The sequence below is a fragment of the Ochotona curzoniae genome, unplaced genomic scaffold (assembly GCF_017591425.1).
Source record: "Ochotona curzoniae isolate NIBS_2020 unplaced genomic scaffold, NIBS_Ocur_1.0 contig_1482, whole genome shotgun sequence".
Classification (NCBI taxonomy): Eukaryota; Metazoa; Chordata; class Mammalia; order Lagomorpha; family Ochotonidae; genus Ochotona; species Ochotona curzoniae.
Genome location: NW_024465100.1, coordinates 2,558,378 through 2,585,922, shown reverse-complemented (window position 1 = coordinate 2,585,922; position 27,545 = coordinate 2,558,378). Strand labels below are relative to the sequence as shown.

The 27,545-nt window shown below is 43.2% G+C and overlaps 2 protein-coding genes across 6 annotated transcripts in view; one reads left to right on the top strand and one right to left on the bottom strand.

Moving 5' to 3' along the window:
* Positions 1-18,669, top strand: part of PLBD1 (phospholipase B domain containing 1) — a 39,290-nt gene extending 20,621 nt beyond the window's left edge. Inside the window, exons 3-11 of the mRNA XM_040967311.1 lie at positions 161-244; positions 1,549-1,687; positions 3,700-3,840; positions 4,210-4,354; positions 14,459-14,659; positions 14,765-14,905; positions 16,264-16,449; positions 17,088-17,194; positions 18,377-18,669. Of these exons, the coding sequence (XP_040823245.1) occupies positions 161-244; positions 1,549-1,687; positions 3,700-3,840; positions 4,210-4,354; positions 14,459-14,659; positions 14,765-14,905; positions 16,264-16,449; positions 17,088-17,194; positions 18,377-18,586 (1,354 nt within the window). The 3' untranslated portion in view covers positions 18,587-18,669. The remainder of the gene's footprint in view (positions 1-160; positions 245-1,548; positions 1,688-3,699; positions 3,841-4,209; positions 4,355-14,458; positions 14,660-14,764; positions 14,906-16,263; positions 16,450-17,087; positions 17,195-18,376) is intronic.
* A 1,633-nt stretch (positions 18,670-20,302) lies between these two features.
* The window catches only part of LOC121147415 (activating transcription factor 7 interacting protein), a 76,504-nt gene continuing 69,261 nt past the window's right edge, over positions 20,303-27,545 (bottom strand). For all 5 annotated transcript variants that reach the window (XM_040967276.1, XM_040967283.1, XM_040967291.1 and 2 more), the window contains 2 exons: positions 25,938-26,050; positions 20,303-24,627 (listed from right to left, as the gene is read on the bottom strand). In XM_040967276.1, coding sequence (XP_040823210.1) covers positions 24,208-24,627; positions 25,938-26,050 — 533 coding nt within the window. In that variant the 3' untranslated portion in view covers positions 20,303-24,207. The remainder of the gene's footprint in view (positions 24,628-25,937; positions 26,051-27,545) is intronic.

Below are 27,545 nucleotides of genomic sequence, written 5' to 3'. Positions count from 1 at the left end.
CTTTCTTTCTGTAAATCAGCCTTTCAAATTAAAAATATCTTTTAATAAAGAAAGCTTGTAACAGGCGATTTCTAGTTAGCAGAAAGGTGGGCTAATTTACTCTGTTGGGAAAATTCAAGAATCGAAACAGAGATGTAACCATTTCCGTCCGTCTTTTCAGGCACATGGCTGATCATTATACAAACCTCTACCCGCAGCTGATCCAGCAGCAGTTCATCCTGAATAAAGTGAAGGATTTCATGGAGTATGTATAAACGCATTCCTTATTTTTTTTTATGTTTCAGAGTGTGAGAGAGATCACACTGGACCTAAGTGTACCATTTAAGGAGGAGTCTTCATTGGCCGAGCTTGGTGACAGCAGTTCCCACTACACTGCAGGAGCCACTGCTCCAGGCTGCCGCAGTCAGAGGCTTTTAAGCTCTCCACCTCCAGATTGAGAGCCATGCAGTACAGAGTTGCCATGTGCAGGAAGCAGGAAGAGAGATATCAAAGCCCAAAGATTTCCTGTTAATTAACCTAACCTACAAGTACAACAGGAGGCAGCAGGGGCCAAGGGTAGGGAGACTGGGGCAGTAATTTCCTCGCTGTCAGTTGTTATGAATGGTGCGGAAGGAGCCGGGCATGAAGGAGAAACCTCCAAGGCTGGTTTTGCATCTTCAGTTAGCTTGAGTGGAGCGAGAGGAGGTAGGAAGGGCAGGGTCTGGAAACATCATTTCCGGGCTGTCTGCTGTCAACCTGTCAAGCCGATGCTAGCTATCAACCACTGCACCCCATTATGGGGGTCTGTGACTGTGATCTCAAACTACAGTTTTCTTCTTGCCAATTTCCTTTTCTAAATCCTTAGTAGGATTCTAGAGTTATTCTTGTACTAGGGCATACTATTTGTTGATAATAGCATGAAAGTTGGTGTCTAATTCGAATTTCTTCAAAGTTGAGGTTGAATGTAGCTTTATCAGGTGTTATCACTGATACAAAGTTATAGTGATTCATCCCATATCAAATGCAGAGTACTCGAAGAAGACTGAATGGAAAGACAATAAAAACAGAGGCTCATTTTCTAAGCATTCCAGGACAGAGAGATTGAGGATGTAAGAACTGAAAGAGAATGCACCATGCGAATGAGAAAAGATGTGCAGGTGAAATATAATCATATATAAACCACTTTGTCCTGGCGAATTATGCTTCCTATTGTTTATCTTTGCAACTTCTACGTACAAGTACATTAGATACAAGTGTTTCACCTTTATTGACTCGGTAAGACCTGATTTGACAGAAAACCAGTGCATTTATCCCTGACTTGCAGTATTACAGGAAGATAAATGTCACACTTACATTGTTTGTAAATGGAGTACAGATGAAACGCTAGAAGAATATTCTAGTCCTCAGGAGAAGGTATAAGTCATTTAGGATTTGTCTTCAACTCCTTTGGCAGGAATTTTACAATATGGAAATGATACCCGTGTTTCTAGCGTCTGAGTATATAATCTTTAAAAGTCTAATTTGATTTGACTCTGTGTGAGCAACTGCTAAGACCAATTTCTCTCCTAGGAAGCAAGATCAGTGGGCCCGGGAAAATGCCAAACAATACAAAAATGACTCATTTTGGAGACACACGGGCTATATTTTGGCGCAGTTGGATGGGCTATATGCAGGAGCCGTTCAGAGAGCCACGTCAGATGGGACAAAGGTAAGATTTGTAAGAAGCTCAGAATGTCTATGGAATAACAATAATCTTAAAGATTGCCTTTAATATTCCTATTTAGAAATGGGCTCACATATATGAAAGAAGTCTTCGAAAGTTCATGGAAAAGGAATTATTATAAAAAAATGTATTTTCCTTTCAAGTGAATAAGTAAAACTTTCAAAACAGAAGTCATAAAAGAATGTACACAATGTGATTCTGAATGAAAGAAACTGAAACAGATGTTTTAAAATTTTCACCTATACTGATGTAACAATCCCTAAGTAATCTTTTTATTTTGTTTTGTTTTGTTTTGATTTGATGATGTATTTACTGCCTATGTGATAGCTCAGTAGCTAAACCCTTGCCTTGAATGCACGGGGATCCCATATGGGTGCCAGTTATGTCCTAGCTGCTCTGCTTCCCTTCCAGCTCTCTGCTTGAGTCCTGGGTAAGAAGCGGAGGATGGCCCAAAGCCTTAGAACCCTGCACCCATGTGGAACCTGGAAGACACTTCTGGCTCCTGGCTTCAAATTAGCTCAGCTCCAGCCTTTGCAGCCAATTGGGGAGTGGACCAGCAGATGGAAGTTTTTTTTTTTTCTCTGTATCTCCTTCTCTGCATAACTCTGCCTTTCTAATAAAAAAAAAAAGCCTTAAAGATTTGTTTAATTTTTTGAAAGACACAAAGAGATGAGATGTTCTAGCCACTATTCTGCTCTCCAAATGGCTGTAGTGGCTTGAGCTGAGTCAGACAGAGTCTGAAGTTCCATTCCGAGCTCTCCTGTTGGCTGCAGGGGCTCAAGGGCTTGAGCCATCTTTCACTTCCTTCCTGGGAACATTAGCTGAACCAGAAATAGAACAGCCAGGACTCAAACCAGAGCTCATATGGGATGACTGCATTGCAAGCAGTGGCTTAACACACTCTGCCACAGTATTGGCCCGCCCCAGGAAGATTTTTAAAAATGCACTATTTAGGGTTGGTGCTGTGGCACTGCAGTATAAGCCTCAGCCTAGTATCCTGTATGGGCCCCAGTTCGAGCCCTTGTGGCTCCACTTCTGATCTAGCTACTGCTGATAGCCTGGGAGGGCAGCAGAGGATGGCCCAGCTTTACTGAAAGAGTAAAAAGATAGAAACTTTTCCTGGCAAGCAGAGGAAACAAAATTCCCCTTTATTCTTTCATAAGTTTGATATCATTCTTAATGTTTTAAAAGATTTATGTTTTATTGCGAAGTCAGATATATATAGAGAGAGGGGGAGAGACAGAGAAAAATATCTTCCATCTGCTGATGGTTCACTCCCCAAGTGACTGCAATGTCAGGTGCTGTACCAATCCAGAGCCAGAAGCTCTTCTGGGTCTCCCACGTGGGTGCAGGGTCCCAAAGCTTTGGGCTGTCCTCGATTGCTTTCCCAGGCCACAAGTAGGGAGCTGGATGGGAAGCGGGCTGCCAGGATTAAAACCAGCACCCATATGGGACCCCAGCCTGTTCAAGGCGAGGACTTTAGCAGCTAGGCCATGGCGCCAGGCCCCACTCTTAATTTTTAACATTAATAGGTCAGTTATATGCAAAAAAAAATTGCCACTGACAGACCTTTAGCTGCTCGGCTGAATGATTACCAATCCCTGATAGTTTGAGAAACCCTTCTGTAGAGGAATATAAACAGAAAGTTCTGTTTTGTTCCGTGGGGCACCATTCCCAAGTGAAAAAAACATGCAGGAGTGGGCAGGGTTGTGCCACAGGTTAAGCTACCACTTGGGGTGCCCACTTCCCATTTCCTCAGAGCCTGCATTCTACCTCTGCTCATCCGGCTTCGTGCTAATGTGCAGTGAGGGGTAGCAAGTGGTGGCCCGTGTGCCTGCCGCGATGGGGGGGTCCTGTTTGCTTCTTGTTTCAGCCCAGGCAAATCCTGGATGTTGCGGGATTTGGAGAGAGGAACCTCCTTTTGTTGCTCTTCCTTTAAAATCAATCAATCAAACCTTTTTTTAAAAAAAAATTAAGTGCTACCTTTGTCTGTGCAGCCCATGTCCATGTTCCAGATTCAGTTTCTGAATGCTGTGGGGGATCTGTTGGATCTGATTCCTGCGCTTTCTCCCATAAAAAGCACCAGCCTGAAATTTTACAAGAGATGGGACATGGGACACTGCTCTGCTCTCATCAAGGTAAGAACCAGCCTGTTTTCCTCTTTTGGGCCACATGTGATTTTTCTAGTTGTCATACTGTAATGGTGACACCTCACCATGCCTGGCTGTCTGTCAGCTCCTGAGCTCCATGGTTAGAAGAACCGGAAGAGATTTCACAGGAGGAATTTGAAGTACATGATGGGACTCCTGTTTCTGCAGCCACGCATCCCATTCTGAACACACCTGCCACTTCCAACCCGGATGTTAGGACAATCTGTCGGCACTGAAGATTAACGTTGCACTTCTGGGCTGTGTTCTCTATTTCCCTGAACTGACACCATCCCTTTATACTCCCTATGCTTCATGATGTCGGCAGTTCAATATACATCACTGGGATTCTGGTTACAGGTTCTTCCTGGGTTCGAGAACATCATTTTTGCCCACTCAAGCTGGTACACGTATGCGGCCATGCTCAGGATATACAAACACTGGGACTTCAACATTGCAGACAAAGAGACCAGTAGTACTCGCCTCTCTTTCAGCAGTTACCCAGGTAAGTACATTTAGAGGGACACCTTGATTCTCTGTTACTCCAAGGTAAAACCTTGATGATTTGAAGTTAGCTGGAAGGCAATGTGTGAAACATGACCACTAAAGTGACACAACACTCTGTGTCTTCCTGTTCCAGCCAGAACCCTGAAGGGATCATTATTGAATAAGGATTATCAGAAGGGCACCCCATAAACTGTACTCCAGGCACAGTAGTAATCCTTTGAAGTCACCAGCATTGCAAAAGCACCTGCTGCCTCAGTACCCTCAGAATTACTGACATCAGTCTCCTGTGTTTCCCAGAACCTGGGCCATGCCCTAAAACAGACTTGATTGACGGGAGGGAGGGGCGGGCAGTGGAGGGATGTTATCTTCCTTGCTGTTATCAGCTGTTATATAAAGCAGGTTCTAAAGGCTTTCCGAGTCACCTTCCTTAGAGTGGCCACAGCTTTAGGAAAAAACCTTTTGGCAGGGCTCCTATCTGAGAATGTGGTTCAAAGTGTATTTTGGAGTGGGCAGAGGTTAAAATGCCCCCCTGGGACAACCACATCACATATCAGAGTGCCTCGATTCGGTCCAGCTCCATTCCAGATTTCGTTGTTTGGCTGTTGCTCACCCTGGGAGCCATCTCTCCAGCAGTGGGTCCCTGCCACCCACATGAGTGAGCTGGATTGAGTTGGTCGGCCCTGGCTTCAGCCCATTCCAGACACACCTGGCTGTTACAGGCATTTGAAGGAGTGAAGCAGCAGATGGAAGATCTCTCTATTAGCCTATCTCTGTCTCTCTGCCTTTCAAAAAAAAGTAAAATAAAGTATATGAAAACTAAAGTATGTTGTAAAAGTCACGTACTCATGCGGGGATAGTAATTTATCAGCGAGAACAGCAGGAGGAAAATATCTGGCCTGTGGCCCACCAAGTCATTTGGTCTGAACCTGGTAAGGTTACCACAGGCAGGACTCAAAATTCGGTAATTTGTAAGCTGGTAATTTTGCATGGCCTGTGAATAATGTTATAACTATCTAATGACGCTTGACGGAAAAATGGTTCCCCATTGGAAATGGGCAGAGAAAGGTGGTTATGGATCTGTGTGTTATCTGATCAGTGCATGGGAAGAGTCCTTAGCGTGTCCATGTACCATCTCTCTGTATTCTGTACTATCCGATGCTTTGTGCCACTAGATAAAGGTGGCCATGACTCTGGAACCTGCTTGTACTGAAACAGCCCTGACCTCCTTGCTTCTGCACTTTCCTACTACCAGTTACTTACTGCACTTGTCTCCTGCCATCTGTGGACACTGGCTTCCATCACTGTCTCAGAAATCCCTGTGATGCTTTGCTAATGGTGACCATGAATGCAAGGCTTACCCAGAGCACTAGGAAAGTAAAATGATTGTTTACAGGCAATGTAGTTCTTCCAAATGTGTCTTGGATTCTTTAGGCTGTAATTACCGTCTTCCTAGAACCTGGTCTGTCTTCATACTGACCTCTCCCCTGCCTTCCACACAAAGCACAGGACAGGAGAGAAACCTGTGGGCAGAGATGGAAGAGCTTCCTCAAGCACGCAAGAAGAAAATCCATCCACCTTCAGACTGACCCAGGAGATTAGGAAGCCACCTCACCAACTGGAAGTGAGAGATATGTTTCCAAGGCCTGCTTAATGTTGTAGATCATGAATCCACTGAGGGACGGGCAGGCTCCCCCCAAGGGCCTGACATACAGTGTCCAGCCTGTGTGGATGAGGGTGCTACTATGTGGGCCAGCAGTTGAGTGCACAGTGTGAAGTGCACCTTTGGGTGCAGTAGGAGGCCAGAGTTAGCTGGAGCAGGAACCACAAACCCCGTGAAGCCCAAGGATGGGCATGTGAAGTACCTTCACACATATATACTAGCTTTCCATTGATATGTAGCAAATTACTTTGAAAACTTATGTCTTAACACAATGATCCCTGGTACATAACAAATTACTCTAGATATTTACTGCTTAAAAACAATAATCCCTTAGTGTCTCATGAAGGGATTTAGACAGGGCACAGCAGGACGCAACTGAAGATCAAGGTGACCACGTGACACTCACCTGACAAACTGACCCCTCTTTCCCCGAATCCTTCCTCAGTATTGCCTAGATGCCCTCGTGAGAGGGTACCTGCTTTCCTCAGACCCTCAGGTCCAAAAGCACCAGGAAGTAAGAACAGTACCTATTGTGAGCCAGTCCCAGAAGTCACACTGTCGCCTGGCCACATGCTAGCCATCAGAACCAAGGCATTATGACTAGTTCATGTTCAGAGAAACAAAATGAGGATCCTTTTTTGAAAGAGAAAAATGCCAAAGAATTTGTAGAAATCTAACAGCTACAATATAGAAATGTTTTATAGTTCTATTTATTTATAATTATTACTTTAGAAATCATAATTACAAATTGCAAATTTATACTTATCACTTTATAAATTTATATTACTTTATTAATTACAGTATATTTTATGAATTATATAAATTTATAAATTATATGTTACTTTATAGATTTACACATTACCTTATAAATAAGTAGCTTAGTTATAGATTCCTTGGGATTTTCTATGTATGCAATCAATTTCAAATTTTTAAAAATTTCTTCCATCTTTAGTGTGTGTGTGTGTGTGTGTGTGTGACTGCATTGGTTAAGAAAGCCTCCAAGGTAATGCAGACTACATATAGTGAGCGTGTAAACTTTTGCAGGAGGTAAAGTTCACCTACAACACTGGCATATATGTGAGTGCCAGTTCCAAGTCCCAGCTGCTCCACTTCCAATCCAGCTTATTACTAACATCTGGGAAAGCACTGGAAGATGGCCCAAGTACTTATACTCCTGCAGCCACAGAGAAGACCTGGGAGAAGTTCCTGGCTTTGGCCTGGCTTAGCCCTCACTATTTCAGACATTTGGGGAGTGACTATCTCTCTCGCTCCTGCTCTCTCTCTCTGAAACTCTGCCTTTCAAATAAATAAGCAAATATATGTTTTGAAACAGACTTCTAGAAAACCTATAGGTAATATTATACTTAGTGGTAAAAGACAAAATTCTCTTACAATCAAGCAGGGAACTGGATGGGAAGTGGAGCTGCCGGGATTAGAACCGGCGACCATATGGGATCCTGGAGTGTTCAAGGAGGGGACTTTTAGCCGCTAGGCCATGCTGCCAGGCCCCTATTCTTCTATCTTTAAATTTACTGATTCTTTCTTCTGCCATCTCAAATTTTCTGGTGAACACTGTAGTGAATTTTTCATTTCAGTTATTGTACTTTTCAGATCTAGAACTTTCATTTTAGTTTCCATTTCTCTGTTAAGCCTTCCCTATGGTAACTCTTAATGCCTTGTTTTCCTTTTTTAAACTCTTTTAAGGGTCTTGTCAGACAAATCAAGCATTTAAGGCTATTTGGTAAAATTCTAGTGACTGTTAAAAAGTATGGATAGTGCTTTCCTGTTTCTTTTAACTTTTGTATATCATTTGGACATTGAAAATAATAATTCTGAGATTTTTTTTTTAAAGATTTATTTATTTTTATTTGAGTGGCAGGTTTACAGGAAGAAGGAGAGACAGAAAGAGTTCATCCATTGGTTCATTTCTCAGATGGCCACAGTGGCTGGAACTGACCCAGTCTGAATTCAGGAGCTGCTTCCAGGTCTCTCATGTGGGTGCAGAGTCCAAAGGACACGGGCCACCCTTCGCTGCTTTTTCAGGCCATCATCAGGGAGCTGGATTGGAATGGAGCAGGGGGACATGAACTGGTGCCCATGTGGGATGCTGATGCTTCAAGGTGGAAGATCAGTCTGTTTAGCCTTTGCGCTGGCCCGCTGTGATGTTTTCTTAATATTGTTTTTATACATAATAATTTGTACTCAAACTTGAAAATGTGTCCTCTTGCAGTATGCATGGCCATTTGCCTTTGCTCAGTGCTTTTTACTTCTAACTTCTGCCTAAACTTGGCCTTCCAGAAGTGGTCCCTGAATTTGTATGGTGTAACTGACAGCCAAGGATATTGGCAGAGCTTGTATTCATAGTTTCAGAGCTAGCCCTGTGATTTCCTTGCGTTGAGAGTCTCCCGTGAATTTCTAATGGCTCTGCTAGCTCTGAAGTTTTCCCTTCTGACAGCTCAGGCATTCCGAGTTGTGTAGGAAGGAATACTCAGACACACATCTCAGCAGGAACAAGTCTGTTGCAAAGGAACAGATGCTGTTGTTGATGCTGTTTTTAACCCAAGGCTTCTTTGTCATCTTCCACACTGATACACACTCAGTAGTCAGTAAGTAAACTGAATTGAGGGTTGGAATCTGTGTTCTGTGATCTTTTGCTTCCAATTTTTTCTTCTTATATTCCCAACTATTGCACTGTGTCAGACTTTGACATTTGCCATCTCAAGCCATGTGGCTAATACAATGTCTTAGTTTGTTAAAACTGCTGTTATCAAGTCCCATAGTCTGGGTAGCTTGAACAACGTACATTTATTTGCTCATGGTTTCAGAGGCTTTACATAAAGTTCCAAGAGCAAGGTGTTGCTGGGTTTGGTTTCTCTGAAAGAGTCTTTCTTATTGGCTTGTGGATGATCACCTTCTCACCGTGTGCTCACCCAGGCTTTTCAGTGTGTGTATGTCCCTGGCCACTCTCTGTGTTCTTACTAGGATGCCAGCCTTCAGAGAGGTCGGACATGGTCTTACCCAGCTTACCTGTTCAGTTTAAACACCTCTCTGAAGGCCCCATCTGCAATGCAGTCATGTTTTAAGTATGGTATCACAACTGTAATGAGAATTTGGAGGGAACACTATGTAGGCCCTAACAGGTGCAGGCAGCACACTGGAGCTACAAAAGCTTAAACTCATTCTTAGCCAGTGCTGTACCAGTGTTCAGTTTCTCTCTGCCTTTGGTCACTTTTCTAGAACCATTCATTAGTTTTAAATAATTTATGCCTTTATTATAATTGCTACTCGTGAGAGATACTGACCATGAATACATATTACTCAAGTGTTTACCACACTAACCAGCAGCTGCACCAGAGCTCCTGTAAGAAGGCTTCACTATTGGGGGTTAGAGGACCAGCACAATAGCTCAATGGCTGAATCCTAACCTTGCAAGTGCTGGGATCCCCTATGGGCACCGGCTCATGTCCTGGATGCACCACTTCCCATCCAACTCCCTACTTGTGACCTGGGAAAGCAGTAGAGGATGGCCCAAGGCCTTGGGACCCTGTACCCACGCCAGAGACCCAGAGGAAGCTCCTGGCTCCTGGCTTCAGATTGGCTCAGCTCTGGCCATTAAAGCCACTTGGGGAGTGAACCAGTGGACAGAAGATCTTTCTATGTCTTCTTCTCTCTGTAAAGCACCTTGCTAATAAATATAAAATCTTAAAAAATTTTAAAGGCTTCACTGATCCTCACTGTGAGGACACTGTTCTTCCTTTATGCTTACCAGGTGTGCCCTGTGCATAAATCACTCAGAGCTTTTGTCCCACAGTTATGTCTGTATCCAGGGCTAGCACTCTTAAACACCGATACAGTTGAATGGATATGTATAGAAGGAAAGAAAGGAAGGTGATAAGGAGACAGGTGATGGTGATTCATTCTGATGTGGACACGTGGGAACTGGAAGGGATAAAGAGAAAAACGGGAGGATTGCGGGGTGGGGAACCCCTGGCCACAGGCCCTGCAGGTCACGTAAGGTCTGTGATATTTGGCGTGGCCCTGCCAAGGCAGCCAGAGGCAGTAAATCCATAGCAGGCTTATTTGTGAATTGATAAGTTGGGATGGCTTGAAAGTGATGCCCTTGGCAGAAAAGTTTCCCACTCCCTGCGAGAGATCTTAGTTCCTGTTGTAAGGTGTGGTTCTCTGTTCTTACTACTTTCCCTTTCACACTTTTGCTTTGAGAAGAGGATGTTTGTTCAGAGACTGTTAGGAAGGCATTGCAGGAGCAGACCTGTGTGCAGGGTTTGTATCCTGGAGCTAATTCGTATTCATATGCTGATGATGACAGGAACAAAACCTGGCTAGTTTTATGAAACTCAGGCAGCAGTCAAGTTTTAAATCTTTCTCAAAACTCTTGCTCCACTTGAAAAAAAAAATCAGAAAAATCCTAATATTTCTTTGAACCGTACTATGTACCTGGCTATGTGACTGACACAATATATTCGGTCCGTATTGTTTTGTGTCTACCTAACAGGGAAGGTTGTTCATCTGCATTTTTCAAAAAATAGATGGAAGGTGTTTATCTTTCACATGTGATGAAAATAATAATTATTTAAACATTTCAAAAGAAACCGTTTCAGAGAAGTAGTTCACTCAAAACTGCTGCTCAGTTCAAATGCAGTATATCTGATAAGATTCTTTCCCCTAAAACTGTTTGCCCTGTTAAATGTTAAGATGAAAACAAGCCCTGGATTATTAGGGCTTCTTGCATGCTGGGTGGGTGTGGGGACAAAAGCTGGAAGCCACTCCAGGTGCTTTTCATTGAGGTTTGTGGCGGTGATGATGATGACAGTCCTGAGGAAACAGAGGCTTCCCAGTCAGTGGCCTGGGAGCAGGCTGCGTGATTTCCCCTGTTTGTGTGTGCTCCCGCCTCGTGTTGACTCGCCTGCCCACCCCCGGACACAAACCTCCTACACGAAAATGTTCCGGTGGAGCTGGCCAAAAATGCAGAGTCCCAAAGTGTGATCCACAGGCTGGGGCAGTCGTGACAAATACCTCAGGCCTGTCGTCAGAGTCCGGGTGGCAGGCAGCAGCTCAGCCTTTCCTTATTTGAAGTACATGCACTAGGAAGTCAAGTGCATCCCACGATAGATGAGGAGACTTAGAGTCCCATGAAAATTTTGGACATGTCTTCATAATCCAGGATCTGAATATCTCCCCAGACTATGATATGACCTATGCAACAATAAGGATGTAAACATTTTTACTGTACTGTAATTACTTTTAGTAGTTCAGTGTTACCACTTTGATCTTAAAGCTGAAATATTTCCAAGTAATCCATAAGTTAGGCCTTATTCAAGACATTTGTTTTCGAAGAGTAGAACTACGGCATAGATTCCGATGTGGGGACAGACTTTTGTAGCACCGTATGCATCCTTTTCTCTCCCCTTTTTGCACCGTTCCAATCTCTGGTGTCTGCCAGGCTGCATGACTCTTGAACACCTGTCATTGCTTCATTCACGAGGCTTCCGCCCTTTATTATCTTTCTGGCAATCCAACCTTATTTCCTGTGCTTTTCTTGATTAACTAGTCATAAGGTGGTTCCCCCCAACTCCACCCTGTCTAAGTATGCAACTCCCCATGACTCACTCTTTTTAATTGTTTCTAATGTATTTGTTCCATTGTGTGTGAAGTGTTGCACCATGTGCGTGACCACATACGTGCTCCCATTACACTGGTCAGGCATATGTTCAGCGTTAGCTTTATGCCTGAGAGTGCTGTTTATGAGCTTCCAAAACTCACCTGAGCTCTCTTTGTGAAGATGAAATGATAGCATCCGTCCTTCTAACGCAAGGCATCTGGCACGTGGTGAACGCGGGGCCTGTGTTAGGCATCCTGTCTTCTCTTTCTCCTTTGGAGTTCACACTTATGAAGCACCTGTGATGCACCTGGCTAGCCAGCAAGACAGGAGCAGTATCTTACCTGACATGGAGGAGATAAAAAAAAAATAAGCAATATACTCTAAATTAGGTAGAATTACTATTGAAGATCAATTTCATTTGGATTTGGATGATAACAACAGTGTCGGTGAAATATGAACCCATCTTTATGTTTCTTCTATGAAACCTTCAGAGACGTTTTGAAGTTTCAAGTGTTAGACCCTGCCTGTTAGCTGACTTGACAGCGAGAACTGGATGGAGAGCGGCCGCAGCCCTTCGTTACTGGCGTTCCTACTGCAGGAGCGGGCAGAGTCAGCCACTTCTTCGATTCGAGACTGATCAGTAGAAGGAGACAGAGTCCTCAGTGAGGGTCTTGGCAGGAGGCAGGATAGCACAGACTCCGCTCTTGGAGAAGGTGGGAGGGCTGTGGAGTCTCACGCCCTGAGGCAGCAGCTGGCCTGTAGTTGTCAGTCTTCTTGAAGTGAGAAAGAAAAGTATTTTCCCAGGGCAGATAGCACCACACGAAATATTTTCTCGCTGTAAGGGCTCTGGTGGAAGCTTGCAGGGAGCAGAAGGGAGCGACAAGCAGCCTGAGAAAGCTCCAGGGCCGCTGTCAACACCTGGAACAAAGATGGACTGACTGGCAGATGGGGGTTAACCATCAAACAGCTTAGGGCAGGTCAGTGCTTTCCCCATGCCTGAGAAATGACCCTGTCACAACACATTATCTTGTTTTGCTCTTTTTACTTGTCTATGGGAAAAAAAAAGGCAGTTCTCAAATATGGCAAACATGAGAAAAACTGTGGAAAAGAGGTGGAGGTTTGGGGGGTCTCAGTGTCTTCTGCTTGGGCAGATACTGTAGACTGAGTAGTTGATGAGCAATAGCAATTCGTTTCTATTCTGGAAGGTCAAGGTCCCAAGACTGGGTGCCAGCCGGAGGCCCATTGCTCACACACAGTGCCTCTGCTGTGGCTGCCTGTGGCAGAAGGGCAGGCTCATCTCTGCAAGTGACGTGATGGGGGGCGGATGGGGCTGGTCCCTGTGGGCCTTCCTCTCTGCCTGGGGCTCTTTTCTGACACTGCCTTAGCACTGGCCACCTGTCCACTACTTGCTAGGTACTTAGGACAGTACTCTGTCACCGGTTTGGATTCTATCCCTTCTCTACTCTCCTGTGTATACACAAAACAGGCCTCTAGGAAAGACTTGAGGCTTCACTGATTTTCCTGTGTCATGTCCAACATGTATGAGAGGCTGGCGCTGTGGCGTAGACCGTAAACCCATCACCTACTATGTGGGTCATGTCCTGGCTGTTTTACTTTAAATCCAGCTCCCTGCTAATGGCCTGGGGAAAGCAGCAGAAGATGGTCCAAGTATTTGGACTCCAGCAACCCTTGTATGAGGCTCAAATAAAGCTCTTGGCTTTGACCTCCCCAGTGCTGGCCATCTGAGGAGCAGGCCAGTGGATGAAAGACCCTCTCTCTGCATCTTCCTCCGTCCGCGACTTTCGAAGTAAATAAATAAGTACTGGCCAGGAATGGCAATGTCCTAGCTTCAAAACCATGTTCACTTTTATGAATGTTGAATTTTGTTTTGAGATTTATTAATGTATTTGAAAGAAGGTGGGGGGCTGGAAGGAGAGAAAGAGAGACTCATACTCACTTTCAAAATAGCTAGGGCTGCCAGGCCGGGCTGCAGACAGGAGCCAGGAGCTGCATGCAGGTCTCCCATGTGTGTGGCAGGGCCCAAGCACTGGAGCCATCTTCGGCTTTGCCAGGCCAGTAGAAGGGAGCTGGATTGGAAGCCGAGCAGCTGGGCATGAACTGATTCTCATATAGGATGCTGGCACCACAGGTGGCCATGTCACTCATTGTGCCAGGACCGCAGCCCTTGTGTTTTTTCTCTCCATGCGTCCTCCCTGTCTGTCCTCTCCCCTCCCCCAATTCCCCATTAATATTCTTTTAGTAAAATCTTAACAAGTGGAATTCCCTGTGTTGTCCATTTTGGAAACTTGGAATATGCCTGTCACTTACTATAAAATCAACAGCTTCCAGCGGAGAATCCAGGTGTGGTGGTCCACTGTCCCCTTCCTAAGTGGCAGTTAAAAAACTACTACAGAGGTGAGCAAAACCTAGGAGATGAATCAAGGAAAATGATATTCAGGGAACAGGTGCTTAGCCTAGCAGCTAAGACGCCTTGGTTCCATACTGGAGTGCTGGGTTTGAGTGTTGGCTCCATCCACAGTTTATTGCTTGTGTCTACCCAGGAGGCAGCTGTGGATAGCTCAAGTAATTAATTGGGTTCCTGCCATCTCTGTATGAGACCTGGATTTCCTAGCTCTAGGCTTGGGCCCCCATTCAGTTCTGGCTGTCGTGGGCATCTTGGGGAGTGAACAAACAGATAAAGTTCTCTCTGCCTGTCAACCAAGCAATGGAAAAACTGAGAACTCTTTACCAACTGCCTTATGTGTGAGAGGCTCTGCATCCCAGGCACGTATGTACTACCGTGTGGGTTTGTTTCCCCGTAGGGTTTCTGGAGTCTCTGGATGACTTCTACATCCTCAGCAGTGGGCTGATATTGCTGCAGACCACCAACAACGTGTATAATTATACTCTGAGAAAGCAGGTGACGCCTGAAAGTCTCCTGGCCTGGCAAAGAGTCCGTGTGGCCAACATGATGGCAGACAGTGGCAAGAGGTGGGCAGAGGTCTTTCTAAAATACAACTCTGGTAAGTGGCCCTGCAGAGTATTTTCTAAAGGCTTACATGTATGTTCAGGGTTGTTAGCCAGTCAAGCCGTCTTCAGCTTTCTCTTCATGTCTCCTGCCACTCTAGGTACCTATAATAATCAGTACATGGTCCTAGACCTGAAGAGGGTGAAGCTGAACTACAGCCTTGACAGAGGCACTCTGTACATTGTGGAGCAGATTCCTACATACGTAGAATATTCTGAACAAACGGATATTCTGCGGAAAGGTATCTTGATGCCCCAAGTCTGGAGGTCAGATGAGTATATGCGCACACACGTGCAAGGAAGAATGTATGATGTGTGGTTGTATGAAGGGGGACTGTATGATGTGGGGGGAAGAAGGTTAAACACTGGCTTTCACAAGCAAAGGAGGACCAGGCTGAGCACCTGCGAATCTATACCTTAACCAGTAGCATGCCTGGATGGGGGAGACGGGAGAAGGACTGGCTCCAAGTCCTTTGGACTGTTGGTAACAAAATGATGGACTTGAGTCCTTTGTGATTTCGCTCCCAGGACCCATGAGACTACTCTAAGGTCACCTGTTGTTAAGTTTTATGATTGTTTCCCTTATAAAGATGAAGAAACTGAGGTACAGAGAAGTTTAGTAGCCTTTCCAAGGTGATATGCCACATAGTGGCCACAACAGGCTTCAAATGCAGGCACTCCGAACTCCTGAGACTATAATATGATGTGGTGGTGTAGCAACAAACCTGAGTTTGCTCTGTAATTTCCACACCATCCTTACTTCTGTTCTTCCTGAGGCGGGCTATTTCCCAGCATGGGATTAATGGCTTGTCTCTTGCGTTTTCTAAATAAGCTTGCCTCTGAAAGGTCCTACCCATGGCAGCAAAAAAAAAAAAAAAAGCAGAAATGCGGAGATGAGCCGGGGGACTATGGCGAAACTGTCACTGTGTGACTGTCCCATTGGCCATCACCCAGGCAGGTGGAATGGAGGCTGTTCCTGAAATACGGCTTGCGTTTGGGCTGCTGTTTTGGTGCTCAGGGGCTAATGTACTCAGTAGCCTTGGCACACCAGGAAGATGTGAATAATGCAATCTTTTCATCACCAGACCTCACATGACAGACCTGCCTTCCCACTCCCTGCAGAAAATGAAGTGCACTACCTAGTACCTAGTGTTCAGCACTGATGCTAGAATTGAGGGTTTCTGATTCCCAGTGCTGTCTTCCTCCACTATCCAAAGGTTAGCACTTTGGACCTTTTCTTTTAGGGCCATGTTGTGAACCATCCTGTGTCATTTCAGTAGCCAAACCACTTTGCATTACGCTTCATTTCACTCTATAAACAATGCTGTTTTTCTGGTACATAATGTAAGAATTTGGGGGTAAAGACATAAGTTCTAATGCTCTTTCCTCCCCAAATGAAAACATCTGAGGGCTTAAGAATGTCCCGAAATCCAAAAGGATGTTCCGCTAGCTTACTTCACATTTACAGTGTTGTTTTCCATACAGTATTACTTTGTAATCACCAACCTGTGCCAATTTTCAGAACAAAGTATCATTAACCTACCCCTCTTATTCCCCCTCTTCTCTTTCTACCCTTTCCCTTCTGCTCATTCCTAATCAGGATATTGGCCCTCCTACAACATTCCTTTTCATGAAAAGGTCTTCAACTTGAGTGGCTACCCAGTGTATGTTAAGAGGCTGGGCCTGGACTACTCCTATGATTTATGTCCACGAGCCAAAATCTTCCGCCGTGACCAAGGGAGAGTGACAGATATGACATCCATGAAATACATCATGCGATACAACAGTACGTAGCCCATTTCTCAAGACCCATTCTTCAAAACTCCTTTCCTTCCCCATGGATAAAGAATCCGTGAAGTTCATCATCAGAAGGAATTATAGGAAATTATTTGAGTATTTGGGAATCAGCACTCTACATAAATTGAACAACTAGAGTTTTGACAGAGAAATGACTACAGGTCTTTTTATTGGAAAACTGATATATAAAATGAAAAACAAAACAAAAACCCCAGAACTACGCAGGGTTTCTTTTTCCCTCCCACACACAGGTGTCATGGACAAAGACAGCTAATAGCAAAAATATTCGTGCTTTATTTTTGACAAACATCATCATCAGTGTCAAGTTGACATTTCTTTTATTGGGAACAGCATCAATGTCAAATTGACATTTCTTTTATTGGAAAAACAGGATATTTATCTACTGGTCCCCTGCATCCACCTGTGCCTCACTGTGTGAGGTTCTTGAGGCAGGCTGGCTGCGGGAACAAGCCAAGGAAGATGTCTGTGTGTGGCAGTGGGTGGGCCTGGAGCTTGCGGGGGTGCACTCTGATCGCCTAGTCTTTAGCGGGTCCCAAATCGTTACTGTGACTAACTTGCTCACAGAATAGCCGGGACTCAAGTTCTTCCCATCACTTCATTTCCTAGATTATAAGTCGGATCCTTACAGTCGGGGTGATCCCTGCGATACCATATGCTGCCGCTTGGACCTCAGCAAGACTAACCCAGTTCCCTTTGGTTGCTATGACACAAAGGTAACTTTCACCAGCATGCAGGCTGCAACAAAGCTGCAGATTTTATTTATTTATTTACCACATTGAAATTGTTAAGTGCTGTGATGTAATGTGACCAGTACCAAACAGGGCCACGGGTCTGCTGAAGCAGCCTCGTGTGAGCAGGTAAGAACCAACTGTCTGTTACCCACAGTGGGATCACTGGCACCATGGCAATCAGTAAACACTATAAATCAGGACCTTTCCCCACCCCCAGCCTCAGCTGGGTGCTAAGCATTTACCTGCACACCAGGAGTGTGGGAAGTCCAAGGGCAGACTTGGCTACTTGGTGGTCAAGTCTCCATTTGCACCACCTGTCCTAAATGCTGAAAGAAATCTTTAAGGTGTGAATTGTCCATATGTTTGGGGCAGAAAATCATAGAAATGCCAATACCAGCTACACTGTCACTGATGCCTAATGGGAAATGCTGTAGACTAGCACTGAGTTGAAGCACAACATGCTCTCTAGCTGTGTGACTACCAAGCTTTACCCTTTGTGGTTGTCAGCATGTCACGTAGTGCAAAGAAAAAAAAAAAAACAGCTGTGAGCTCAAGCGATGGTCTGCTGTGTGTTTTAATGGTATTTGCAAACATTGAGCAAAGTGTGTGAAAAGTGGGACTTCAAAAAGCTCATGGAAATTAGGATGAAAAGGTGTCTTATTGGGGGACCAGGCAGAAATAAAACCTGTATGTTCCTTCACAATACCTGTTTTCCATTAATTTTTGGAAGACCTCTCCTTGAACATCCAAAATCATCCCTCCTGCTTTGCCTAGGAAGCCGAGCTTCCATTCACCAAACATTACTTTTTGCAGACAAGGCCTGCCTTAGCATTTTTGTCAAGTTTCTGGAGGGTATACTTTAAAAAATATACCTTTTCTCTTTACATTCATTTTGAATGAATGGGCAAATCAAGTTACAAGAGGTTTTTTCCCTCCTTCTAAAGACCCCCTGCTCCCAGTGATTGTTTCTGAGAACCAAAGACCCAAGAATGCATACTTGTGCTAGTCATTCACATTTCAGTGCCAACTGGATCCAGATGAGAACACATAGGAAGATCAGTGAGCCTGCGAGAGGATTTAAAGGATGCTCAACCTGGGAATTTTTAGAGTATGGGGTGGAACCTACGGACGCAGTGATCTAAAATGTCCTCACCTCTTTTCCAGGTGTCAGATGTCCACCTAGCTTCCCAGTATACAGCCTATGCCGTCAGTGGCCCCACCGTGCAGGATGGGCTCCCTGTTTTTCACTGGAGTCGTTTCAACAAAACCCTTCATCAGGGCATGCCGGACACCTACAATTTTGATTTTATTACCATGAAACCGATTTTGAAAAAGATGAAGGAGGATGAAGCTGAAGGTAACGGAATGAAATAGAAGGCAGATAAAAAGATACCAAAGGCACTATTTTGCTATGTTTTTTCTTGTCAAAAGCATTCTTAATAAAATACATTAAATCATTTTGATTTTCCACTGATTCCTTTGAGTGGGGAGAGGGCAGCAGGGAAAGTGTAAGGCAGAAGTATCCAGAGGGATCCAGAAGGATCCAGAAGGAGCGCTCCTTTTGCAGATTCACCCTAAATGCTCACACTAGCCAGTAGCCAGGCTCCCACGTGGTAGCAGGGACCCCATTTCTTGGGCTATCCTTACCAGTTCCCAGGGTCTGTAGTGGAGAGAAACTGGGAGCTACGGTAGAGCCAGAAATTGAACTTAAACAGGGCAGATATAGCTCTAGATTTTAACAGCAAGCATTTACTGCATAGCATAGCACTGTAAAAGAAACATTATATATAGTTATTTCCAGAAATTCCTAGACAACACCATTAAAAGAGTTAAACATTACTTAGTGAAAAATTGTTTGGAAATCATATATCATGGTCCCTTCAAAAAGTTCATACAAATGTATATTACAAAAATAAAATGATCTCAAAAATACTACGTACTCAAATAGATTAATCTGTGACTTTTAAAAAAAATTTATTTATTGGAAAGGCGCATATACAGAGAAAAGGAGACACACAGAGGAAGATCTTCCGTCTGATGATTCACTCCCCAAATAGCTGCAATGGCTGGTGCTGTGCCAATCTGAAGCCAGGAACTAGGAGCTCTTCCAGGTCTCCCACATAGGTGCAGGGTCCTAAGGCTTTGGGCCGTCCTCAACTGCTTTCCCAGGCCACAAGCAGGGAGCTGGATGGGAAGCAGGGCCACCAGGATCCCGGCACATGCAAGGCAAGGACTTTAACCACTATGCTATTGTGCCGGACCCCTTCTCTGACTTCTATATGAATTTTTGTAAGTTCGTGTCCCTGTATGACAAGTACAGTTGGCTTCAGCATGCAAATGACAAGGTGTGACAACTGCTCCCTCATTCACTCAAACTTGTTACTGTCCTTTCATGCCTACTAACAGTGTTCACACATCACTTAGGGCCTTACGCAGCTGGGTGGCAGGGCTGAGGCATCTGTGTACAGGCATCATAAGGACCTGTACTCCTCCCGGGCTCTGAATGACAAAGCTTCGGGGATAGTGAAGCTGTGGCCTCAAAAGCACATTCGGCTGAAGTCCTCTCCTTTCATGCGCCGGGATCCCGTATGGACGCCAATTCTAATCCCGGCAGCTCCACTTCCCATCCAGCTCCCTGCTTGTGGCCTGGGAAAGCAGCTGAGGATAGCCCAAAGCCTTGGAACCCTGCACTCACGTGGGAGGCCTGGAAGAGGCTCTGGGCTCCTGGTTTCAGATTGGCTCAGCTATGACGTTGTGGCTGCTTGTGGAGTCAATCATTGGATGGAAGATCTTCCTCTCTGTATATCTGCCTTTTCAATAAAAATAAATCTTAAAAAATAAAAGCACCCACTCAAGAAGTGTGGCTCTTCTGGTCGCTGACAGGCATCCGGCAAGTCTTTCTGTGTTGCAAGTTTGGACACAAAACATAATGAATGAAAGGAGGTGTATGTGATCAGGAGGCAACACTGCACGGAGTGTGTGTTTAAGCAGCATGGACTGCCACCTAGGGTGAATACGCCACAAGGAACAGTGAGGTAGGGTGACTTCAAATAAGCACAAGGGCTGAGAATAATCAGAGTACTCAGAATGTTAAAAACCCAGTTCTTTATTTCAAAGTATAAATTTCAGGCTTGCTGGACAAAACCCCACTACAGTTAACAGTTACACAGACGCCACTCTACTATACATTAAAAAAAGAAAAAAAAATTACCCACAAAAACCTTCAAAACCTAATAAAAATAGGACAACGTGCCCAGTTTATATTAGACATTAGGAAGGCCTTATACATTGTCTTAGTATTTACACTTTGCAATAAAGAAAAATCAGGATGCAAGTTTCCTACAAAGGGCTTATTTTAATATTTAGTTTTGAAGTGACTAATAAAATACTAAGGCCAGGATCCCCAAAATGTGTTTGATTGCCCAGTTACCCTATTTACAGAAATAAAAACACCAAAAAAAAAAAAGAGAGAGAAAAGAAAAACCCTCAATCAACAAAAGGATAACATTTAAATACAAATGATGAGTAAACTCACTTGATACTACAAATAAACAAAAGCTTATTTGAACATGATGAAGTTATTTGAAGAAGAGAAGACAGATGGATTTGTATTATTCTGTTCCTCCCTACTGGCTGGCTCAAGGGGAGGGATGACTTTGTGGAATTATATAAATCTAACATGCTAAGGAAAGCCACAGGAGACTTACTCTGCTTTTTGGGTGTGTGTATCAAAGTTTAATAAAGGAAAAAGAAAACTGCCCAGTAAAAAGAGAAGAAGACAGAATCATATACTAGTTTTAGACAGAATTATCCATAATAATATATTACTGGGCTATGGTGTCTCTGCAAATCAAAGATCAGCCATGGGCAAACGAGAAAATAACAACAAACAAAGAACACCCTGGAACACTGAGGATACCAAACCGGCCTCAGCTCAGTCGGGAGCACATTCAGGCTTTGCAGTACCCTGCTGTGCCAGGTGAGGATACCACAGGTATTATTTTGCTGATCATGTACAGTACTGAAAACTTAAAGGACAAGATAAGTGCATATCATGCAACAGTAATACTAGCGCTGCCGAATAAATGACAATTTGGAAAATATTTAAAGCAAGAGAGCAAAAAACAAATACTAAGTTAACACTTCTCCAATGTTGTGTGGTACAGTCTGCCTGAAGACTTGTGCAGAGAGGCACACCCTCCCAGCCTAAGCTTCTGTGTCGGTCCCTGTGTTCAAGGTCCTTCCCTCCTGGCCAGGGGGAGAGGGTGTGGGGACCACCTCTCTGGGAGGCAAATGGTACCCCAATATTCTTAGGAAGGAAAGCTCTCCACTTCTCTCATAAAATTATACACTGTGCTCAACAGTGCACAGTCTTGTGCATATTTTAAAAGGGAGTCCAGAGAAAAATTACCTCATGAAGTTCAACTGCAATCTATAGCTCTACTAATAAGAACATTATCTTAAAAAAAGAAGCTTACACCGAAAACACGGTGAAAATTTCTCTGGCAAAGTGCAAAGTAGAGAGCAACAAACATGACTGTTACCTTTAAATGCCGTATTAAGCATTTCAAGCTGAAGTATCAGAAGTTTCCAGGATTTCCAATAAGGCAATACCTACACAAGTATTGTCAGGCTATACATGTAGCAAACTTGCATTCCCAAAATGGGATAGTTGAGCTTATTTGTAATACTTCATGAAATGATGCCGTGAGCCAAACAAAACCTAATCGTGGAGTGTGAACTGCTACTAAAATGTCATCAGTAGCTATTTTTAACTGAATCCTCCAATCTCTCTTTCGGAAGAAGCAAAACAGATAAAACGCACACACTAACATTAAAACTTACTCCAAAGAAAAGCCAACCTAGCATTCCAGCCTAGCACCTTTGAGTAATTCCAACAATGGTTATTGGCCACATATTCCAAAGCAGGTTATCTGAGGACACCATCTTATATATTCTTTTTCATTACATGATTACATTCCCTTTTTGTAATTATGTTATTGTAGTAAACCTTATAGGGTTACTATTTGAGAATTCATTTTTCCTTTGACAGAAGGCTCACAAACTACAATGATGACATGGTCTAACAACCCTATAAAAGGGAAAGAAAAAAAGATTAGTTTATATAGTGAAAATACTATCAAGGCAAAGTTTTGTAGGGTGGGTAGATAAACTCTTACCACATGACATAAAATCCACCAATAAAACTCAATGTGGAATGTGGGCTTGCTTTTCTGTAGCTAGGTGTCTTTTCAAACACTTGATGCTGCCAGTGTGGACACAGGCGTTCAGGCCCATCCACAAGACCACTCATTTTTCCTTTTTGAAATTCTGTCACAGCATTGGCAGCTTCTTTAGTATCAGCATTAGTTCTAGAATGTGGAAGTCTGCATTAATGACTACTAAATGGACAACCTGAATTTCCAGCACGATCTTCGTGTGAAAGGAAGGCTGGCAGCATATGCACTTTTGGCTGTTTCTGGGCTCTCTGCATTATCAATCATCCCCAAATCCACACTGGCCATTGAAAACTTTCTAAAGAACATTTTTTTCCCAAGCAGATAAAACAGTACTAATAAAAGAGACAGCTGCCCCCTTATGAGAAAGATACCCAATTTATCTTGAAAATGTAAAAACATGAACTGAAACATTATAAAGGAAGATGCACTGAAAAATTCTTTCATAAACCCCATTAATTTCTTTCAGACAGCCCTAACAACACTCTCATCTCCATCTCTCAAACTTAACAGCTTTGCAGTTCTGACACTGTCTACATTCAGAGTACCAATCTGAGACCAGTACGGCTCACACTCATACTGAAAATCCATAACCTGTGCTGAATTTATTAACTTTGAGAGGAATGGAGATACACAAGGTGATGTACCTGTTATATAAAAATAATCCCAAAAGATGGACTTTAAATTCTATCCAAGGCTGTCAACTCAGGCTCAACTTGGCACCATCAAGACAAAAAAGATGACAAAATAGAGGAAAAGGAGCTTCCCCCTTGATATTTCAGCTAACTGTATTTTGTGAAGTTTACTAAGTTCTGGGTGATAAAGTGAACAAGACCTGCTTTCATATAATCTCAACATAATGTGCAACATGGTACAAAGTATGATAGAAAATTTCTTACATAACATGGTTTTACCTTGGTCCACTGTAATACAGAATTAAACAATGACCAAAAAAAGCAGCTATAATTCTTAGAAGAAACAGAATCTAAAATTTTTATGTATACACACGAAGGTTTATATATGAAGGCCTTGGCTGAAAAATGTCTTGAGTTTGTGTGTGCTCTATTTGGTAAAGATAATGGAGAAATGGGAAAAAATATGGCCATGTTTAATTTTGTAGTTAATCTTTAAGGCACAAAATAAATGTAAAAAAAAAAAAAAAAAAGATTAGAAAAGGGAAGAGCTACTGCAGATCTTAGTTTACTAATTAAAAAGCTAGAAAAAGAAATATAAGATGAATAGATATCCTCTGCTGTGTTCAAATTAGCCTACTTAACTATTGGCTTTTTTCTTTGGATTTTTTTTTTTAGATTCTGCTTAAATCATGACCCTACACATCCTTTAGCAGTAAAATCATGCTAGTTATATACCTCAGATCCTGTGATCCACTTACTTCACACTGGAAGAAAGGTAAATTTGAGCATGAAAATGGGAAACTCCATTGCAATAAACACATAAACAGAGAAAAAACACAGAACACCAACACATATTCCCCAACTTCAAAACTAAAGCAAGGTACACATTTACATCTCGAAACCCTGAAGCTTGAATTGTCCGGGAAGATTCTTGCTTTATGGGCTGAGTTTATTTCACTTCTGGTTATAAACAAATGTAGTGTATACATACATCTGTCCAGGAAGTCTTGCACAATGTGGATTTTACATTGGGTATCATGCACAAGATTAAAAACAAGACCAAAACAAAAAAAACCAAAACAAACAAACAAAAAAAACACAGGAGAGAGAAAGGCTCCAAGGTTTAACTGCTCTGGGAAGAAGAGATCACATCCGTTGACTGTGGATCACAGAATGGTCCGAAGCGTCCATAAATGTCCTTGGCTCGTACTGCGAAGTAGTACTTGCTGCCAGAGACAAACTGGGTCAGAGTGCATGCCATGGGCAAGGGAAGTGCTTTCACCTCCCCGATCTTTTTCCACTGGGAGGGCACGGTGGCACTGGGCTCCTCGTGGTAAGCGTAGAGATGGTAGCTGTCCACAGTGGCACAGCTGCGATCCACCTCCAGGACACTCCACGACAGCACGATGCCATTCTGACTCTGAACCCGGGCTAGCTTCAAGTGTGGCTTCTGAGGCAGAGATGTGCTGGCAGCTTCTGGGGGCAGACGCTGTGGCTGTGGGGCTTCTGGTAAGGGTGCTGGGTGCACAGGTCGTGGGGGCTCCTAACAAAAGATTTACAACGGGCACAGAAAGAACTAGGTTAGCATGCTAGAATTCAGACAACTTAGTGATCATAAAAACAGATCTTGAATTCTTACAAATACCATACCTAATTTGACAGCCTGTCTGGTGATCTATAATCAATCATGCCCCAAACAACTGGCTATATACACTCCTACTGTACTTCCCAGATCTGTTCTGCCACGTACACAGTAGCAAATCTGCATAAATATAACTACATTTAATATTCAGAGTGCATAATAGTCTTGCAAGGAAAAATGATTTTGAATTGGACAGTAAAGACTTCATACGCTGCAAAGATAGTTCCACATCTTTCAGTCAATACATAAGGCATAAGCAAAGGCAATGGGCTATGAAAGCGAGGGGACTTGGAGCAAACGGCAGCGGGACTTCTTCCCGGAGTCTGAGGTATCTTTGGAAAGACAGGTTATGCGGCTCAGTTACGGACAGGCCCGCCAGCCGCCATGGGAAGCTCCAGTGACTCGAGCAACACGATATCCTCACAACTACTACCATGAAATTATCAACATTAAACCCAAGTAAACACCTGATAAAGATAATTTCTTCAGAAAAGAGATTTGAAAGTTAGAGACATCAGTATTTTTTAGAGAGGAACACGTCACTCATCGACTTCATACAGTAAGTTCTAAAACAAGAAGTCTTTAAGTGAAATTCATTTAACAAAAAAAAAATCAAACAAAAAAAGTTCTAACATGTTTGCTACTAAGGAGATGATGTTTATAAACTAAGCAGTGAATTCTGTAAGGGTCTGATGACACATTTTTAAAACTCTGGGCTTTCCTAACGCTCAGCACCAGTGATCTGCATAGTAAAAAAACACAAAGAATACACCTCATAATCTGGTAATAAAGTGATTATACCTAGTTGAAAAAAAATCCTATGCATGTCTGAAAAAGGGTACAATCCACTATCAATAAGCAAAAAAGTAAAATTACAAAAAAAAAACTATTTAGATAAGACACTGAAAGGTAAACTATGACTAATATGAATATTGGTCAGGGTATTGTGTTCTTGCTCAAATTATTTTTCCCTAAAATGACTTAGTTAACTTAAGTAACTAACATTAAATAATCATATAGCTACAATGTCTAAGACAGGCTGGGTAAGCAATGAACTTCAGAGTGGAGGGAGTGCAGGAGATCAAAGATCAATTTTGTTGAATAAACTTCTGCTGAAAAACAGATCTATCATTTCCTTCAATATTACAAAGTACTGCGACACGGCCAGCGTCGCAGGTGCACAGCCCGCGGGGCCAAGCAGCAGTCCTTACGGTATGCACTTGCGGCGGCCGGTGATGCACTGTGAGCTGAGGCCCTGTAGATCCCAGGGTCAGTCCACTGTTGACAACGTAGGTGGTGGTTTGAGGCACTCGAACTGTAACACCTACAAGAGAAAATCAGGATCAGACATCAGAATTTCCCTGTAACTTTGGTGCGATGCTGTTTAAACACTTGAAGGTAGTGGTCTGAAAATTTACAAAGGGAGATGTTTCTACCACAGAGGTCCAAACAATCTTTTGGGCATTAGGACAAAGACCTTTCCACAAACGCAAGCACTTAGAAAATCTCCACCCTTCCTCAAGCATCTCTAAGGATGTGTTATCAGTAAGGAAAGAGGAAGGAAGTAAAACAAAATCTAGTAGGTATAAGAAATGGGAGATTCAGCACAGAGGGAGCGATGGATGGTGCCAGGAACAGAAACATTCAGACCACGGGTCGTGCACCGCATGGAGCAAACAGGCCAAAATGAACAATGAGACTCCGGAGAGGCAAACTGAGGCTGTCTCCACCAAGATCCCTGGCATCTCAAGTGCTCAACCAAGACACAAAGTTCAGGTACGTCACCTTCCCTGTGCCCCTCTCCCCCGCCCCCACACCTTTCTGATCAGCTGAGAATATTCTCTTCTCCTTAGAGGAAGCTGTTAGGACATACACCAGTGCAAATCAGGCAGGAAATGTACTGGCATCCACTGCCTTATGTTCCTTCCTTGTATTGTATGACAGGTGCATACTACAGCTCTTCTGGGTGACAATGGGGAACCTCGTTTCCCAGAACTCATTCATGACGGGTTACTATTCCCGAGAAAGCATTTGTAGAACTGAGTAAGTTGAAGCCAACCTTGATCCTGAGATGCTATTTTCTCCAGAAAAACTATCACCTAATAGTGTCATTATTGCAGTTTTTAGAAAATAGAGATTTATCCTTGCCATTTTAATTTCAAAGTTAAGTTATACACATATAAGTATACACATACAAACATTCCATAATATTATAATATTAGGGATACCTATACTGGTAGAAACACAAAACCAGAACCATTAATAGAGAAGTCGGGATGGTGTCACCTCTGATGCAAAGGGAAAGAGAGCTACAGACGGGGCGTGCAGGAGCACAGGCAGAAGACTGACAAGGTTCTATTTCTTTACCTGGTAGAACAGTTAATTTTATTATTTTTCTTTAAGTGTTAAATACCTTCTTCATGTATGAACTTTTGTATAAAGGATACACATGTATTCCACAACCAATATTTAACAGCTACCTACACACTTCCCTTGTGACTAGTGACTGCTATATCATATGTAGGGGAAACCACATGTTTCCTTTGTATGTTCTCTTCTTTTCAGTAATCTTTCTTAATTCTAAGCTGCTCTCTCAAAAGAGGTTTTCCTTGTCCATGATTTCTATTCCCAGTCACATTTGATCATTCTCAATCAGGCATTTCTTCTAACTAGAAAATAACCATGTTATACACAGCTTTCTTACAGTTTTAAGTTTTCATATGCTCCTATCAGCACTTCTTGTAAGATCTACTATCAATACAAGCCATTTCAATTCAATGCTAAACAGGTGTACACACATTTTAGGCCATAGATCAGAA